Source organism: Schistocerca gregaria, chromosome 7 (assembly GCF_023897955.1).
Source record: "Schistocerca gregaria isolate iqSchGreg1 chromosome 7, iqSchGreg1.2, whole genome shotgun sequence".
Lineage (NCBI taxonomy): Eukaryota > Metazoa > Arthropoda > Insecta > Orthoptera > Acrididae > Schistocerca > Schistocerca gregaria.
In genome coordinates this window covers 405088067-405106095 of record NC_064926.1, presented here as the reverse complement: position 1 = coordinate 405106095, position 18029 = coordinate 405088067, and the positions used below count along the sequence as shown (strand labels likewise).

The following is an 18029-nucleotide window of genomic DNA, read 5'->3' as shown; positions in this document are numbered from 1 at the left end:
ATATGTGTAAACAAGACAAGAAGTGTAAATGTAAGTGCTATTGTTGCTTTTCATAGCTTATATGTTTCCATGTGTGTAAATCTTTGTAAAGCACTAATATCAACTGTTTAATGTATTTGTTTTTGTGTCTTTATGTACATCCTGCTATGTTGCCATAGTATTTCCATTTACTTGCTTATGGCTGCAATGTTTACATTGGGACTTTCCATCAGATAGAAAACAATTGTGCTGCAATTCACTTTTTTGTATTCATCTGAGACAGTCCTTGTGGAATGTTTAGTTGCCTTTTACTTGGCTGAAACAGCGCCTTTTTTCGTAGAGTTGTGAAAAGTGCATGGCGAGCAGTTTGCATGTTTACTTAGTACTTAGAAGGGAATTTGGGGGAGGGGGGGGGGGGGGGGGGGGAGACACAAGGAGTTCTATATCAGTGTAGAGAACAGAACTTATGAATGTGTCAGTATTAGTGAAAGTACAGTGAGACAAATTTTGAGAGAATATAGAGAAGCTTGTATAGATGAATTTACACAGGGAGTCATAAGAAGGAAAATCCATGACTTCCAGTAGCATTTGTATTGTAGAAGTTGAAGACCAAAGTGGTAGACTATCCCAATATGACGATAACAACCCTTTTGACATTCTGTTTGGAATTTGGGCTTCAGATACAAAACGTGCTACAAAAACCTGTTGTGGTCTTCAGTCCAGTGACTGGTTTAGTGCAGCTCTCCATGCTACAGCATCCTGTGCAAGCCTCGTCTCCTCTGAGTAATTACTGCAACCTACATCCCTCTGAATCTGCTTAGTGTATTCATCTCTTGTTCTCCCTCTACGAATTTTACCCTCCATGATTCCATCCAGTGGTAAATTGGTGATCCCTTGATGTCTCAAAATATGTCCTACCAACTGATCCTTTCTTTTGGTCAAGTGTTGCCACAAATTTCTTTGCCCTCTAATTCTATTCAGTACTTTCTCATTAGTTACATGATCTATCCCTCTGATCTTCAGCATTCTTCTGTAGCACCACATTTCGAAAGCTTCTATTCTCTTCTTGTCTAAACTATTTATCATCCATGTTTCACTTCCATACATAGCTACATTCCATACAAATACTTCCAGAAAAAGGCTTCCTGACACGTAAATCTGTACTCAATGTTAACAAATTTCTCTACTTCAGAAACGCTTTCCTTGCCATAGCCAGTCTACATTTTATATCCTCTCTATTTCGACAACAATCATTTATTTTTATTTCCATATTGCAAAACTCATTTACTACTTTAAGTGTCTCATTTCCTAATCTAGTTCCCTCAGCATCACCTGATTTAATTCTACTACATTCCATTATCTTTGTTTTGCTTTTAATGATGTTCATCTTATATCCTACTTTCAAGACACTGTCCATTCCATTCAACTGTTCTTCCAGGTTCTTTGCTGTCTCTGACAGAATTACAATGTCGTCAGCAAACCTAGCAAAGTTTTATTTCTTCTACATGAATTTTAATTCCTACTCCAAATTTTTCTTTTGTTTCCTTTACTGCTTGCTCAATCTACAGATCGAATAACATTGGGGATAGTCTATGACACTCTCTCTGTCATTTCTCAATCACTGCTTCTCTTTCATGCCCCTCTACTCTTATAACTGTCATTTGTTTTCTGTACAAATTGTAAATAACCTTTTGCTCTCTGTATTTTATCCCTGCCACCATCAGAATTTTAAGAGAGTATTCCATTCAACATTGTCAAAACCTTTTTCTAAGTCTACAAATGCTAGAAATGTAGGTTTGCCTTTCCTTAACCTATCTTTTTATTTATTTATTTATTTATATATTTTATAAATTTGTAGGGTCAATAATGCCTCGCGTGTTCCAACATTTCTATAGAATCCAAACTGATCTTCCCTGAGGTTGGCTTCTATCGGTCTCTCCATTTGTCTGCAAAGAATTTGTGTTAGTATTTTACAACAATGACTTATTAAACTGATAGTCGGTAATTTTCATAAGTGTCGACACCTGGTTTCTTTGGGACTGGAATTATTAGATTCTTCTGGAAATCTGAGGGTATTTCACCTGTCTCATACATCTTTCTCACAAAATGGAAAAGTTTTGTCGTGGCAGGCTATCTTCATCTACGTCCTCTTCCATTTCCATAATATTGCCCTCGAGTACATCGCCCTTCTACAGACCCTCTAAATACTCCTTCCACCTTTCTGCTTTCCCCTCTTTGCTTCGGACTGGCTTTCCATCTGAGCTCTTGATATTCATACAGATGGTTCTCTTTTCTCCAAAGGTCTCTTTAGTTTTCCTGTAGGCAGTATCTATCTTACCCCTAGTGATATATGCTTCTACATCCTTACATTTGTCCTCTAGCCATCCATGCTTATTCATTTTGCACCTCCTGTCAATCTCATTTTTGAGATGTTTGTATTCCTTTTTGCCTGGTTCATTTACTGCATTTTTATATCTTCTCCTTTCATCAAATAATTTCAATATCTCTTCTGTTACCCAAGGATTTCTACTAGTCCTCATCTTCTTACCTAATTGATCCTTTGCTGCCTTCACTATTTCATCTCGCAAAGCTACCCATTCTTCTTCTATTTTATTTCTTTCCCCTATTCTTGTCAATTGTTCCCTAACGCTCTCTCTGAAACTCTCTACAACCTCTGGTTCTTTCAGTTTATCCAGACCCCATCTTCTTAAATTCCCACCTTTCTGCAGTTTCCTCAGTTTTAATCTTCAGTTCATAACCAATTAAGTGTGGTCAGAGTCCACATGGGCCCCTGGAAATGTGTTACAATTTAAAACCTGATTCTTAAATCTCTGTCTTACCATTATATAAACTATCTGAAACCTTCCAGTGTCTCCAGGCCTCTTCCATGTATACAACCTTCTTTCATGATTCTTAAACCAAATGTTATCTGTGTTTAAGTTGTGCTCTGTGCAAAATTCTACCAGTCAACTTCTTTAATTCCTTACCCCCATTCCATATTCATCTACTACTTTTTCTCCTCTTCCACTTCCTACTATCGCATTCCAGTCCTCCATGACTATTAAATTTTTGTCTACCGTGACTATCTGAATAAATTCTTTTATCGCATTATACATTTCTTTAATCTCTTCTTCATCTGCAGAACCAGTACTACTGTGGTAGGCATGGGCTTCATGTCTGTCTTGGCTATAATAATGCATACTCCATGCTGTTTGTAGTAGTTTATCCATGTTCCTATTTTTTGTTATTAATTATTAAGCCTACTCCTGCATTATCATTATTTGATTTTGTATTTGTAACCCTTTATTCATCTGACAAGAAGTCTTGTTCCTCCTGTTAACGAACTTCACTAATTCCCACTATATCTAACTTTAACCTATCCATTTCCCTTTTTAAATTTTCTAACAGTGCCCAGAGTAGTCCCCACCCAGGGATCCAAATTGGGGACAATTTTACCTCTGGAATATTTTACCCAAGAGGATGCCATCATTTAACTATACAATAAAGTTGCATGCCCTCATGAATAATTATGGCTGAAGTTACCCCTTGCTTTCAGCTCTTTGCAGTATCAGCACAGCAAGGCCGGTTTGCTTGATGTTACTAGACCATACCAATCAATCATCCAGACTACTGCCCCTGCAAATACTGAAAAGGCTGCCGCCCCTCTTCAGGAACTACACATTTGTCCGGCCTTTCAACACACACACCTCTGTTATGGTTGCACCTACGGTACGGCTATCTGTGTTGCTGAGGCACGCAAGCGTCCCCATCAACAGCAAGATCCATGTTCCAGATGGGGGGGGGGGGGGGGGGGGGCGGAAACCCGGCAAGAACACATCTCATTTTCCTGCTACACAGTTACTTTTCCACAAAACACCTATGCTGATGGAAAATGGCTGTGTAGCAGGAAAAAGAAATGAGTTCTTGTGGGAAATAACTCACTTGCAGAACACTAGAATGACTACTTACTACACTGATGAGAGTCTGTGTGGTGCAAATCGTATCAGAAAAATTTGGAAGGGAGGAACAAAAAATGAAATGTATGTGCTTATTATATAGGAAGTGTTAAAGACTGAAATGGCTGGGAAGGAGGAATACAAACACTGTCAAGTGCTAGAAAAAAGTATTGTAATGTGCCGCTCGTGGTCTCGCAGGAGCATTCTCGCTTCCTGAGCATGGAGTCCTGGCTTAGATTCCCGGTGGGGTCAGGGATTTTCACCTGTCCAAGATGACTGGGTGCTGTTGTGCTGTCTTCATTATCATCATTCATCTCTATGACTGTTGGAGGAAGGCAATGGCAAACCACCTACATTAGGACCTTACCTAGTACGCAGTGCAGGTCTCCCGCATCATTCCCCTATGCTCTGTCAAGAAGCATGGGACTTCGTTTCCGTTTTCCAATGTGCCACATTGGGAACAAAGTTGTAAATGCAAGAAATTATTGTAAAATAAATTATTTTCTTCTATTCTGTCCTAAAGTATCTTTTGAAGTGTCCCTTGATTATAAGTTAAGTGTTATTTGAATATAACATCATCCTTGGTTGCAGTGATTTAAACAATTGTGTGTCCATAGCATTTGCTAGAAATCTAAAACCAGTTTCCTTAAGATCTCTACCTCTGTTAATTGTCTACTTGTGGACATATGTTTGCAAGCACATCAACATAATTCAAGTGTTTGGCTCTAGCATTCTGTCTGTTTTTCTATAACAGCATTCTGAAACAGGAGTGAGTCCACTGATGGTGGCTGCAGGTCGTGGTTGTCTTAATACAGCAGAACAGTTGCTCAGCCTTGGAGCGAATGTTTGCTTGCGCTCATCTAATGATTGGACAGCTTTAGATTGGGCACACAATCTTAACCAGCCAGCAATGGTCGAATTGCTGGAGGCTTACATGTAAGTAATATATACTTTAGCATTTGTGAAATATCCCAACTTTGGTATAAATGGCTGAATTGCTCCAAGACTTGTAAAAAGTATATTGTGAAGGACTGAAATATGAACTATGCAAGAAATACTTAGTGGAATATTTTCTCAATAACTTGAATGTTCTCTCCCTCACTCTCTTCATGTCTTTGTGTTCTCTCTCTCTCTCTCTCTCTCTCTCTCTCTCTCTCTCTCTCTCTCTCTCTCTCTCTGTGTGTGTGTGTCTATCACTTCCCCCTTTTTATGTCCATCTTCTCCTCCCATGTGTCTTCATTTTCTCCTGCCCCCTCTCTCTGTCCATCTCCTCCCTTCTACTTCCTATGTCCATTTCCTTGGACCCCTCTGTTGTTTCTCTCCTTTTCACCCTCTCTGACCTTGAGGTTTGTTTATTGTTATTGCTAATTCACTTTCTTTGGTAGTAGTATTCTAATCATAAGCTGATAAGCTGTCAATACAACTTCTCTGTTTGCTAACAACATTTCACTCTCATTATATATAACTTATGGCTGTCCAAATGTTGATTAGAGTACTGTGTAAGAATTTGAAGTAAATCGGTCAAGAACTTTTTGAGGTTTTCGGTAATAATGTTTGCCCTCTACAAATTACATATTTATTTATGTATTATATATGCTTAAAAATAGGTACATAAAAACAAGCTTATTCAAATGTAAAATTTCGAAGCAATCAGTGAAGAAATGGCAGAGATTTAAGATATTGAAGAAACGAACATGTACATTTTTAAACAGATTTCCCCTAAAATATTTATATATACATTTATGTAAATTTCAAAGCCCTTGGTGAAGAACGTTTGGAGATATATGATTTTGAAGAAACAAATATTTAAACTTTTATTTGTATAGATAGTTTTCAGTTTTTGCACATATGGGGCTTCTCATTGTTTCTTGTTGAAGTTTGCACTGGATTAGCCTTAAGCAGAGATTTTTTGTCTGTCTTGAAATGCAGTTTCTTGGGATTGAAATGAAATTACATTCATAGACAATCAAATTAATGGCACTTTGTCTAGTAGTGTGTAGTAGCAAATTGTACCCTAATGATGGGAGTGATGCATTACAGCATGGGCTCCAGAAGACCCTGAAAATGTTGGGGAGCATTCCTGATTCATGAATGCTCAACCTACACATGATCAGACAGCATGTTTTTATTACTCACGAATGAGAGACGATGACAGACTTATTAGATGGGTCCGTTTCATCCCCTGTAAACAATCTTCATATGGTGGGACCTGAAACACATACCTGAAAATCCCCTAATGGCAAGTAGGATTCATCGCATTGTGTGTTTTTCAACATACTTTGTAGCTAGCCCTTGCCATGTACTAACACGTACTGCAACTTACCAGTGGCTGGGTGAAACTTTTCCATGCTTCAGGTATCCAGACTAACATCAATATGCAATACGCTGATGCCTACTGCAGCTGAACCAGGTGGTGGATTTTTTTCCTGAATCAATATGCTCACAGAACGTTGTTGATACTGTGGGTCATGAAAAGCCCTGTGCCTGCTTGACCGTGGAGATGGTGTGACCCATAGAAAGGACACCCACAATCTGACCGTAATCTGATCGACTAATATTGTACATTGTGCTTTTCTGGTCCTGACTGCTCTGCTGACTTACAGCACAAAGTCTTATGACATCTCATTCACAAGACATTACAAACTGTTCCATTCTTCATGGAAACATCTTCAAGAATGATAACTCTGAATTTGTCGTGAGTGACCACTGACAGATGATTTTGCAATGATTTGTTTATCCTGAGGCACAAGGTAGAATGCATGTAGGTGTGGGAACCCATATATTTTGTACTCATTGCCAGTTCGTCATTAGAAGTTTTGAATTTCAAAAGTGAGAGTTTCCGGGAGTAACGTTATACATGACAATCAGAAGTTGTTGTTCTGCGCCATAACTCTATTGCAAACCTTGAGCGTACTTGCAGTAAATATTTATCACATATCTGCAGAACAAAATATGTTTTGTGAAATAATACAGTGATCTTTCATAAGTATGCCTTGTGCAATATGTAATTTTTAGTAAATCATATTTTTGTTATGTAATAGGAAGCAAAGGCAACAAAATCTGCCATATTGAAACAAAAATATTTCTACTGGTATATAGATGATACATTTGTGGTGTGGCCACATGAAATGGGAAAACTTGATGAATTCCTGAAACACTTAAGTCCATTCATTGTTATATAAAATTTGTGATGGAACTGGAAAAAGAGAGACAGTTGCCTTTCCGTGATGTCTCAGTTAACAGAACAATGGCTCATAACGTATGTATAAAATCTACACAAACTCACCTCTATTTCCATGCCTTTAGTCATCACCATCCTTTACAAAGAAGTTTGATGTCAAAGACTCTGTCCTTAGAGCTCAATCACTATCACATATGGAGAGTCTTACTGAAGGATTACAACACATTCGACTAGTGTTCCGAAGGAATGGGTACTTGGATCGTTTGACTGCAACACCAGGTCAGTCTAAATCAAGAATGCCTGGGAAAGAAGTTGAGTCGGAGACAGAGGATGAAAAGCCAAGAAGAATTGCCTTTAGACCTCATGCTGAGCCAGTATCTGGAAAAGATCTGTAGACTCCTACAGAAACATGGCATTGAGTGTATTTTGCTCCCTTCAACAAAGATAAAAGGTTTAGATGTAATGTTAAAGACAATCTATGTCTCAGACCTTAGTGTATATTGCATTCCATGTGGTATGCCGTGTCTTAAGAGGGGCAGACTATCAGAACTGTCAAGCAAACATGCAAAGAACAACAGCCACACACAGGACTAAAACAACAAACTATTTATTTATTTATTTATTTATTTATTTTTGTATGACGATACATGTACAAAGATTACAAAAGCTATTACACATCAACATTTAATCACAGCTCTCCAGCATAAAATAACACAAATGAAAACAACTACGTACAGATATTGAGGTCTTTTATGTATTTAATCACATCATTTGTTGCTGTCAGAAGATCTTCAAAAGGATCCTTGTAGGCATATGTGGGACATGTTGGTGCAACTTGGGCAACTGTTGTTCCGCATCACAATCACACGATGGTGATGAAGATTGTGGAGGACAGGTTCATTGCCAGCAGCTTTTCCATTCATCAGTGATATTGAATTAAGCTCCCATGAGAGACCTGCCTGTGATGAGACTCATATGTCTTGATCTTAGCCGTTTTCACTCTTCAGGGACTATAACGTTCCATATTGGAAGGTTGGCGTTATCAGCATTCTTCAAGTATTCACCCAGTAGCATGCTTTTCCATCTGATAGCAGGAGGTGGAATGTGGCTCAAGATAGGTAACCAGTATGTGGAAGTAGATCATATTGAGTCACTAACAATGGACATGGCTTGGTTAAGTTGTTCATTGATCTTTTTTATGTGTGGACTGTTAAGCCAGACAGGCACACAGTACTCTGAGTGCTGATACCTGAAGAGTGTGTGCTGATGATCCCCAACGAGTACTATGGAGTTTATGGAGAATGTTGTTTCTGCTTTTGAGCTTAGCAGATGTTTGTGTCACATGCCCTTTAAAAATAAAGTGTCTTATCTGTGATCCCAAGGTATTTTGGGTGCATGTTATGATGAAATTTGTCTCACTCAAAATAGACATCAAATGCTCTGTGTGCCACTCTATTGCACCAATGGAAACATGAAACTTCTGTTTTATTTGCCTTTGGTTGTAACCTCCATTTACAGAAATATTGACTTCAGATGTTTAGATCAGAAGCTAGGGTTTCTTCATTTGTTTCGAAGGTTTTGTGTTGGGTAGCTGTTTCCCAGTTGTCCGCATAGCCAAACTTTCTCGACTGTGTTGGAGGAACATCGGGTATATATAAATTAAATGCGAGGGGAGCAAGGACAGATCCCTGTGGTAAGCCATTATTCAATACTTTTGGACAGGTAGTGTAGTTACTGTAAATGGCTTTTCAGCTAACATGCATGGAACAAGGGGGTAATAATTTACAAACCAGTCCATGGCTACAACCCATCAAATGCTGCAGTTAGATCACAAAAAGCAACTGATATTTTCTGCTTCATTTGGTATCCTGCTTCAACAAATGATGTTAAAGATAAGATTTAGGTCACTGGACTAATCCAGTTGTATAGGATTCTTTCAAGGAACTTATAAATAGAGCTCAATTGGGCGATAATTCTTAGATTGGTCTGATGTCTTGCTGCGCTTTAGTATTGCTAGGATTTTGAATTGTTTATTTTTAGTATGATTGACCCAGATTTCTTAATGTCAAAGAAGAAATTCGCCAGCCATCTTTTTGTGTAGTTCCTGCTATGCATAATATATTCTGACTGGATTGCATCATTTCTTGGTGCCATTCTAGCTTTAAGAGTTGTAAGAGCAGCAGAAATTTTGGATATAGAGAAAGTTCTTGAGAACTCAGATTGTTCATTAGGGTTCTTTTTGAACAATGTAAGTTTGCGTCTGATGTATCTTTCATGTTTCTGGTACCCTATAATTAAGAAGTCTTATCAAAATAAAACTGGTTAAAATCTAATTAACAGAGTCTGAGCTTTCCATTTCAAAAAGGCTTGGGGCCTGGCACTCAATTTATTAAGATCTCAGGGTCCATGACATCTACCAAAGCTGGGCAACACTTAAGATAATTTGTGTTTCACAGAATATTAGTGCAGGTTCTGAAAAAGAAAAGAGCATCAAAGGAAATAGTTTATGTTAGGATAGACCTCAGCTATACACAGCAATGCGAAGTCGACAGTAGTTCACAGACTGGTTGCAGTCCAGACAGCAAGTTCACATAACAAGAAAACTCACAGCACCTGAATCTGGGTCAGTCGTTGAAATATTGCGCATAAAAAGCAAACATCTTGGCCTCAGCCAGAATGACACCATTACTCAATCAAATTGAGGTCATTCATAAAGAAATGTATTCTGCAGGTCAAGTTCACAGATGTCTTACTTTATTGCTGGATAAGTACCATGCATAGTAAAATAAAAATCTAATGGGTATGAATGCCACCTGTATATCAGGTAGAGAAATTTTCCCCTATCTCACATAATCCGATCCAAAAAACAATTGCACCACCTCCATATCTTCAGAACTATGTGGGTTTTGATTCATGGGGAGAAGGAATTGAAAACATAAAACTGTAAGAACTGGAAAAATAACTTTACCATGAATAACATACAAAACAGTAACCAGTATAAAGGCAGTCTGTTTGAAAATGCAATTATTTACTCGTCAGTGAACCAGAATCTGCTGTAATATCATTTGGGTTGTGCATTATAGCATGCTTGAATCCCCTTGGCATGCTGTCCACATTGTGTCTGAGATGTTGGTACCGAGGCCTGTTGCATTGTTCGATAGTCATCCACCTGAGGGCATGTGGTGTGTGAAGAGGAATCCTGCAATGATGTGCTGCAGGTTTCAACTCATCCTAGGCATGGTGCCCAGTCCTCAAGTTATCCTTGACAGTGATGAGATGTGTCTGACATCTATAAATAGTATTGACCCAAAACATGAGTAACGCACTTCTGTGCCGAACCTGACCCTGATATGTGCACTGGTACCTGGCCAAATGCACACTCTTCTACGATGATCATCAAGTACCAGAAAAATCCTGATGCCATTGATCCAGGTTTCATTCCAAATGTTCTGTTAGGAACCTCCTTCCAGTGGCACAATGCTAGAGTTTGTACTGCTGTTCATAATGAATGCCTATAGGCCAAATTGGTTGTGTGGGAATCATTTCCACTGTTTGAGTGTATATAGCTATGCCAGTTCTCTTGAAGAAGGCATCACTCAGATATATTGAGTACTGATATGAGCCAAAACTTGTTATTAGTAGTTACCAGTTGGTTTTGTTTACTGTGAGTGACCACAAGGAGGCAGATCTGCAGTGCATATTGTCAGATGATCTTGCTGCCAACCCACCTTGCTATAAAGTGACAGTGCTCACACACTATAAGTTTGAAACGGCCACATTACCCTGTTCATGATTAGAGATACAGTGCTCTCTGCTTAACTCCACTGAATATGCAAGTTTACTTTTACATTATTACACAGGTGTGTAATAAACACATGTAAATGTACCAATTTATTGTAGTCAAAAGAGTTTTGAGAAAGAAATTTCCAAGCAAGTCATGAGAATGGTCCAAAACGTACCATGTCAGTGCCATCTGCTTTCACTGAATAGTAAATGCTTATAATTAGACGGCATTAGGACGTCAGTGTACATTGGCTTTCCATGCATGGCATTTGGCAGGGCTACTGCATGTTAAGTAACAAGATTTAGATTTTATTTCAAGAATTGGAAAAAACACAATAGTTGGAATACTGTAGCTCTACCAAGGATGAAATGAATAGAACATTTTAGCCACCTATAGCACAAAGTAAACAGACTTTCTAGTTATTCCCCATCTGCTTGCCATTAATATTCTGATCAGAAACAAGACTTTAATAAAACACGGGGTAATTGATAAAGTACATAAATGCATTGAGTTTGAATCTTTAGGATTCTGTAGTTCTTTGTTTCTTACCCATGTATCATAATATAGAAGGAGATTGTGTGGAACATTATTAGTTATGACTAAACTTTAAGTTTCAGTATATTATGTATAAGTTCTTTTTAAATTTATATTACTTGAAATGTAGCATTAAAACTTAATTATATTGTTGCATTAATCTGTGAATTCTTACATTATCTCTCTCTCTCTCTCTCTCTGTCCATTCTGAGTGATTTGTGTTTCATCACACACTGTAATTACTGCAGTCTCTATGCATTGCCCTGCAGCAATCATTGCATTTGATTCCCTTTTTTTATGGCTCATTGAAAAGTTGCTATTAAATAATATTATATAAGACCAAAAAGTGGAATATTTCTGTTTATTTGTTTAAAAGAGGAAAATATGAGTTGCAATTCATCACATAATGTAATGCGTAAAGGTTATGTAAAATTGATTTTATTCAGTGTACTTCTGATAGTAGCCCATTAGTTTGGTGGGAGAGAGCTACAGAAAGAGAAGAAGCATCAGTCATATTAAAAAGTGGGAAAATACCTTGAATTCCAATAACACTTGACTTTTACATCAGGAATGCAGAAATGGTTGTTGCCGAACCTTTGCCTGGATTGACAGAAGTAGTGAGTGAAGAAGATAGAAAACTGCTGGAGATCTATCACCATAGCTTCAATGATGAAAATATTGATATGGATCTTCTGATGAAACTGCTTATTGACATACATTCATCAGGAACTAAGGGTAAGCATCAAAGATTTTTTTTTTTTTTTTTTTTTTTTTTTTCTCTCCAAATTGTGTTAGCTGAGATATGCAACAGTGCCTGGCTATTGGCTATTTTATTTATTCCACTCTTCTGTTAGTCCATCTCCTCCTCCCACTTCACAGTTGTCATGTTATAGAGCGTGCTCTGGAACAGGATACTGCATATTGCCAGCATGTACCCTCTGCCTATGCCCATTCATCCTAATTGGTAATTTGGTGGTAGTCATGGCGATATAAAAGGCTGGGCAGCTGTTATGTAAACACTGTTTGGTCTTAATTTACATTAATTCCTTCCACCTCAGCATTTCTTCAAAGTAACTACTCTTTTCTTCACTCAGTATTAGTTTTCTACATCTTTCATTGTCTTACCCATCTATTTTTCATCACCCCCCCCCCCCCTCTCCTCTGTTACTACAATGCACCCAGCTTTACACTCTTACTAAAACTCATGCACAATGTTTAAGCAGTAGTCTCTGTCTCGCTTATCACCCAGTTTTCCATCTTCACATTCTTAGGTTTTCAAATCTCATCTGATGCAGTCCCCAACAGTCTTTCCTTCTCATCCTGTCTGGTAAGTCTCCCCTGACCTGCAGTTCTGGATGACTTTCCTGAAGTCTGCCCCTTTTTATAGACCTCTCCAGTCCTTTTCCTTCACCCCTCTTCCTTCCCCTTCAACCCTTCTGCCAGAAGCAGGAGCCACTGGCTCCAATAGCTTGCTTAATTATAAAATTCTTTTATGTGTGTGTTCTGTTGCCACTTTGTGAGTAGATTTTTTTTATGTATCCAATTAAATTATTTTGTCAAAAAATGATTGTTTTCAGGTAATAAGCAAAAAATATACAATGTTTGGTTGAAATTGATCAGGGGCTTAGGAGGAGATGTTCAACATAAGCATATGTGCCATATGTTGCACAGATATATGTCTGATTCTCTGTTGTTTTGCACCACACAATTCCTGAGAAGGTCTTAAATTTATCTATGGTATTCAACAATGTGGCTTGATCTTAAGTCCCGAATATACAGTAATAATGCACGCCTAACAAAATTTCTTGAAATTCCTGCATGTGTTCCTGAATAATGCTTTAATATCACCCTGTTTTCATTTCCACTTCTTCGGGATATAGGTGGCTCTTAACCCCACAGTGCTCTGTGTGTCTTGCCAGATAGTAAGTAACCAGTAAACACTCAGTTCTTTAAAGAATTGAACAGCCCTGTACAAAATAGTTCTGAGCTCCTGGTTATTTTACAAATGAGTTAGGGTGTTAAATATTTAAAACAATAGCGAGTCACAGACAGGCTACTAAAGGCATTCTTCTGAAATAGACACACACACACACACACACACACACACACACACACACACACACACACACATTCACTGTGTCTGGCTGCCGCACCAGCCGCCCCCCCCCCCCCCCCCCCACCACCACACACACAGACACAGACACATTCACACAAATGCAGCTCACACACACATGACCACTGTCCGTGGCTGCTGAGGCCAGACTGGCCTTGGCAGCCAGATACAGCAGTCACGACTGTATTGAGCTGTGTTTGTGTGAATGTGTGTGTGTGTGTTGTCTATTTCAGATGGAGGCTTTCTGTCCAACAGTTTACTTGTTTAGAAGTCTTTTTGTGTGTGAGTCCGTGGTTCACCATCTCTGCTATATGGGGAGTAGCAATCTAGCTTTTTCATAATATTGTGTTACATACAGTGAAACCCCACTTTTACACTTTTCAAGAGACATAAAAAAAAAAATGGTGTAAGAGGTGGGAAAATGTAAAATGTGGAAAATTACATTTTCAGCAGTGACAGTTACGTATAGGATGCCGCCTTGCACTTCATGTTTGATATATGTACATAACAGGCATGAAAAGACTTATCAGGGACTTGTTTACTGTCTAATGAGGGTTTATTATCTAATAAAAATCAATGATGTAACTGGAACTGATATCTCTCTGGGAAGTAGGAACATTTGATCAAGTTTTGTATGTCATAAATATGAAACTTCCTGGCAGATTAAAACTGTGTGTCGGACCAAGACTCGAACTTGGGACCTTCGCCTTTTGCGGGCAAGTGCTCTACATCTGAGATACCTAATCACGACTCACAACTCCTCCTCACAGCTTCAATTCTGCCAGTACCTCATCTCCTACCTTCCAAACCTCAGAGAAGCTCTTCTGCGAACCAAGCACACCTGGAAGAAAGGCATGAATGTTATGTGTTCTGTATTGGTGCGACATCACACCTCATAGCAATGATGGGAGCACAGTGTGATGTAAGTAATATGCTTACAAACAATATTAGTATTGTATGTGAATTGTGGGTGGGTGGGTGTGAGTGTGAGTCATTTGATATGTATTGGATGCTGGCTGAGGTGCCTAAAATAAAGAAAAAAATAGGGAAAACACACATGATATATATGTTTAGCTCACATTACAGTAATTCTTTTGTGAAGCTTAGTACATGCTGTGATGTATTGTCAAAGCTCATTGCTGCAATTCTTTGTTGTGGGTCCTATATAGCAGACTTCTTTGCACTTCTCTGGGAAAAAATAGTACTTGCAACATAAAAAAACAAAACACCATGTATTTTTAATTTGGACGTTTCTCTATATGCAGTTGTTCTCAAATGATTGCAAGGAAACTATTAGTTCAAAATATTTTATTATTTCAAATTGTAAGTCTTGCACCACAGCCTGGTAATGAGGTTGTTATCTTTTTGTTATTGATCATATTTATTACAATAATTTAAAGTTGAGTGGCTCACTGCCCATTGTTAGAAGAATTTGCAGTGAATTAAGAGTGCAGATTGTGACGGGTAATCTGAGGGTAGCAAAAACTCACAGTCTGAAATTGTCATATTTCATGAAATTGTCTTGATAGTTTGAAATGCATCCCTTAGCCATCTGTAAAAGTATTTCAAAATCTTGTGTATTCATCCACATGAAATTATGAATCCCATTCAAGAAAGTCATGCCTATGTCTTTACAATCTTTAAAAGTGCTAAATACCTTTCTCAACAGTGCTCTGTGCAATTTGAAAGTGTCTAAACAAATAATATCTTCCTTCGCACCACACAGAGAATCATGTTTGCATGTATATTTGACCAAAGGAAAACAGAAAGCTGCAAGTTGAGTTATCTGGTGCTCTGCTGCAAAATTTCCTTTATATAAACAGAGTAAAGCTGTATCTCACGATGTGTTTTATTCTACACATAAATAATTGAAAGCCACAGGCTTTGGACTCACAAGTTTTTTTGCAATCATTTGGATGACGCTCAGGCGAGTTGCATGTTCCTAACCAGTAGTCCAACTGGGCAAAAGGGAGCTACAGGGTAACATGGAATCCAGGACACGTTTCATTTCTGACAAATCTCCACGTCATTGAGAGGTGAATGGTAGGTTGAAAAATGGAGTGAAAAAAAGTGACCCAGCCAGGATTCGAGCCTAAAACCCTTCGGTTTCTAGCTGTACTCTAATGCTAGAGCACCACACCATATGCAGTTTTTGTAATGTTTTCTGCTGCTTCAGAGCACTGGAAGTCTCTCAAATTATGGCTGCTGTTTGATGGGTGGCAATGCTGTCATTTTCACAGCTTTACTTCAGTTCATCATAATTCAGACAATTTGTATGAAATATTTATAAATTATATACAGAAACCTTCCCCGTGAGTCAGTGTATCTGGTAATGAAAACCTGATCAAAATCCTTACAGCAATTCCTGAGATGAACTTGCACATACAGACAGATGTGAGTAGACACATTTATCTATACTTGTAACAAGAACAATCAGTCGACATTGCAAATGGTGCCTATTTTTCTGGTAACTGTCGACTATCTTCAGACCAGTATGTATCTCTGAAATTACTAAAGTAGGCCAAGAAAATTTCGAAATTTTTGGTAAGGTCTTAAGGGACCAAACTGCTGATGTCATCAGTCCCTAAGCTTACACTCTACTTAATCTAATTTAAACTAACTTGTGCTAAGGATGACACACACACCCATGCCCGAGGGAGAACTTGAACCTCCGACAGGGGAGGCCGCGGACTGTGACAAGATGCCTCAGACCACTCAGCTACCCCAAGCGACCAGCCAGGAAAAATACAGCTATTCACCATAAATAAATAAAATAAATAGGCATCAGAGCTACAAAATAAAAATATACCATGTATATACCTATTGATTACACATGGAGTCAAAGCACTGAGCCACTGTACATGCTCAGAGGCATCTGCTGTGAACTGCTGGCTAGCATAGGAAAGCTGCAGGTTACAAAGAAAGAGCCCCACCCGTCGATCTGTGCATGATCAATTGAACAACCAATAGCCTTAATACATACAAAATGGCATGTTTGTGATTATAAGGACTTCATACAGTACAGTAAGATTACAATCTTAATTACAATAGACAATACATTTAAAATAATTTAAAAATAGATTAAATATTAGAGAAGTCGTTAGTAGAGGCTAATGCGTGATTAACTGCCCTCCATGTGCAATACAAGAAAGTGTTAGATCTACATGCCTTCCAAAGATTATGGCATAGTGTGTGAGATACTCACGCGAAGATGTGTAGATCAACACACAGTTTTGATAAATGAATAAATCTAGGATAGCAGAAATATTCCTGTAGGATAAAATTGTCACTAAACTCTGCAATAATGTACCATATGCACATGAAAACATAATTTGCAGCATGTAGAATGTTTGAGAAGTGTATTGGATTGTGCTTTCTGTTTGGATTTGCATGATTTATAATTTTTTTGTAGGTTTTGTTTTCTTCTTGGGTCTCGGTAGCTCAGAAGAATTAACGTTGAGAAATTGGATTGTGGAAGCTTGTAGGATTGTAATATTACCGTGAACATTGACTTAGTTTTTCTCCTTGTATTTCAATGATTCTTAGTTTCTTTGGTGCTTTTGCTGGTTTGTAGGCTCTTGATACTGTGTTTTTCAGTTAGATTTGTTGTTTCTTCCTGTCATAATTGACATCTGTTTTTGATTGCCAGTTGTGTCATCCATTTGGCTGTGTTGTTGTTATTTAGGTAAGTTATTAGGTTAGATTGTTTAGGTTGGATATCTTACAACATTAAGTTCCTCAGTTTAGGTATTACCATTTAAATTTCTAATGTCTGGAAAATGCAAGTCGTATCTTTCATAGACCTCACAACAGGATTGAGTTATGAAGATAGCTATACAGTAACAATCATTTGTTCATGCTAACAGTGAAGAAATGAACAGGCAGAGCATCAGGCAGATGCTCTACCAGCTGAAAACTCAGCACAGGTTGATGCTCGATGTTAGCAGAATCCTCAACGCATTGCACCTTGTCGTGCAAGTGATGGGACACGAGCAGTTACATCCTTGACAATAGTATAAAGCAGAATGCATGGCTTCTCAGTTGCTTCTGAGACAGCTGAAGATGTGGTTTCTCAATGTCAGGAGAAGGCAGCACATATTGCCTCTGTGCATGCCTCTAAAACAGTCAAAGAAGCAGATGCATTGCTGACTCACTACAACAAGTTGAACATTGGCATATGGTTGCAATGAACACATGGGGATTTTGTAAAAAAAAAAAATAGTTTTGACTATGAACCAGCTTTAAATTACACTAACAACAGGTTCATTAAAATTGACCCTAAGAACTAGGCATGCAGATTTTATGGAGCACTGAAATGGAAGGAGGAAATGACGGTAATGTGGTGCTCTGGGAGCAGTGTATATATTCCCGCATTAGAAGAGACAGTCGATCCTTTAAAGGAATTATTTTCTGGTGCAGCTAATGAGTAACAACAATTCCTAAACTGTTTTAAAAAATAGAATTCTTTCACTGACCTTTATG

At 38.2% G+C, this 18029-nt stretch overlaps 1 protein-coding gene across 3 annotated transcripts in view; it reads left to right on the top strand.

Moving 5' to 3' along the window:
- The window catches only part of LOC126281316 (3'-5' RNA helicase YTHDC2-like), a 261983-nt gene that overhangs the window by 100773 nt on the left and 143181 nt on the right, over positions 1-18029 (top strand). For all 3 annotated transcript variants that reach the window (XM_049980161.1, XM_049980163.1, XM_049980164.1), the window contains exons 10-11: positions 4690-4871; positions 12003-12169. In XM_049980161.1, coding sequence (XP_049836118.1) covers positions 4690-4871; positions 12003-12169 — 349 coding nt within the window. The remainder of the gene's footprint in view (positions 1-4689; positions 4872-12002; positions 12170-18029) is intronic.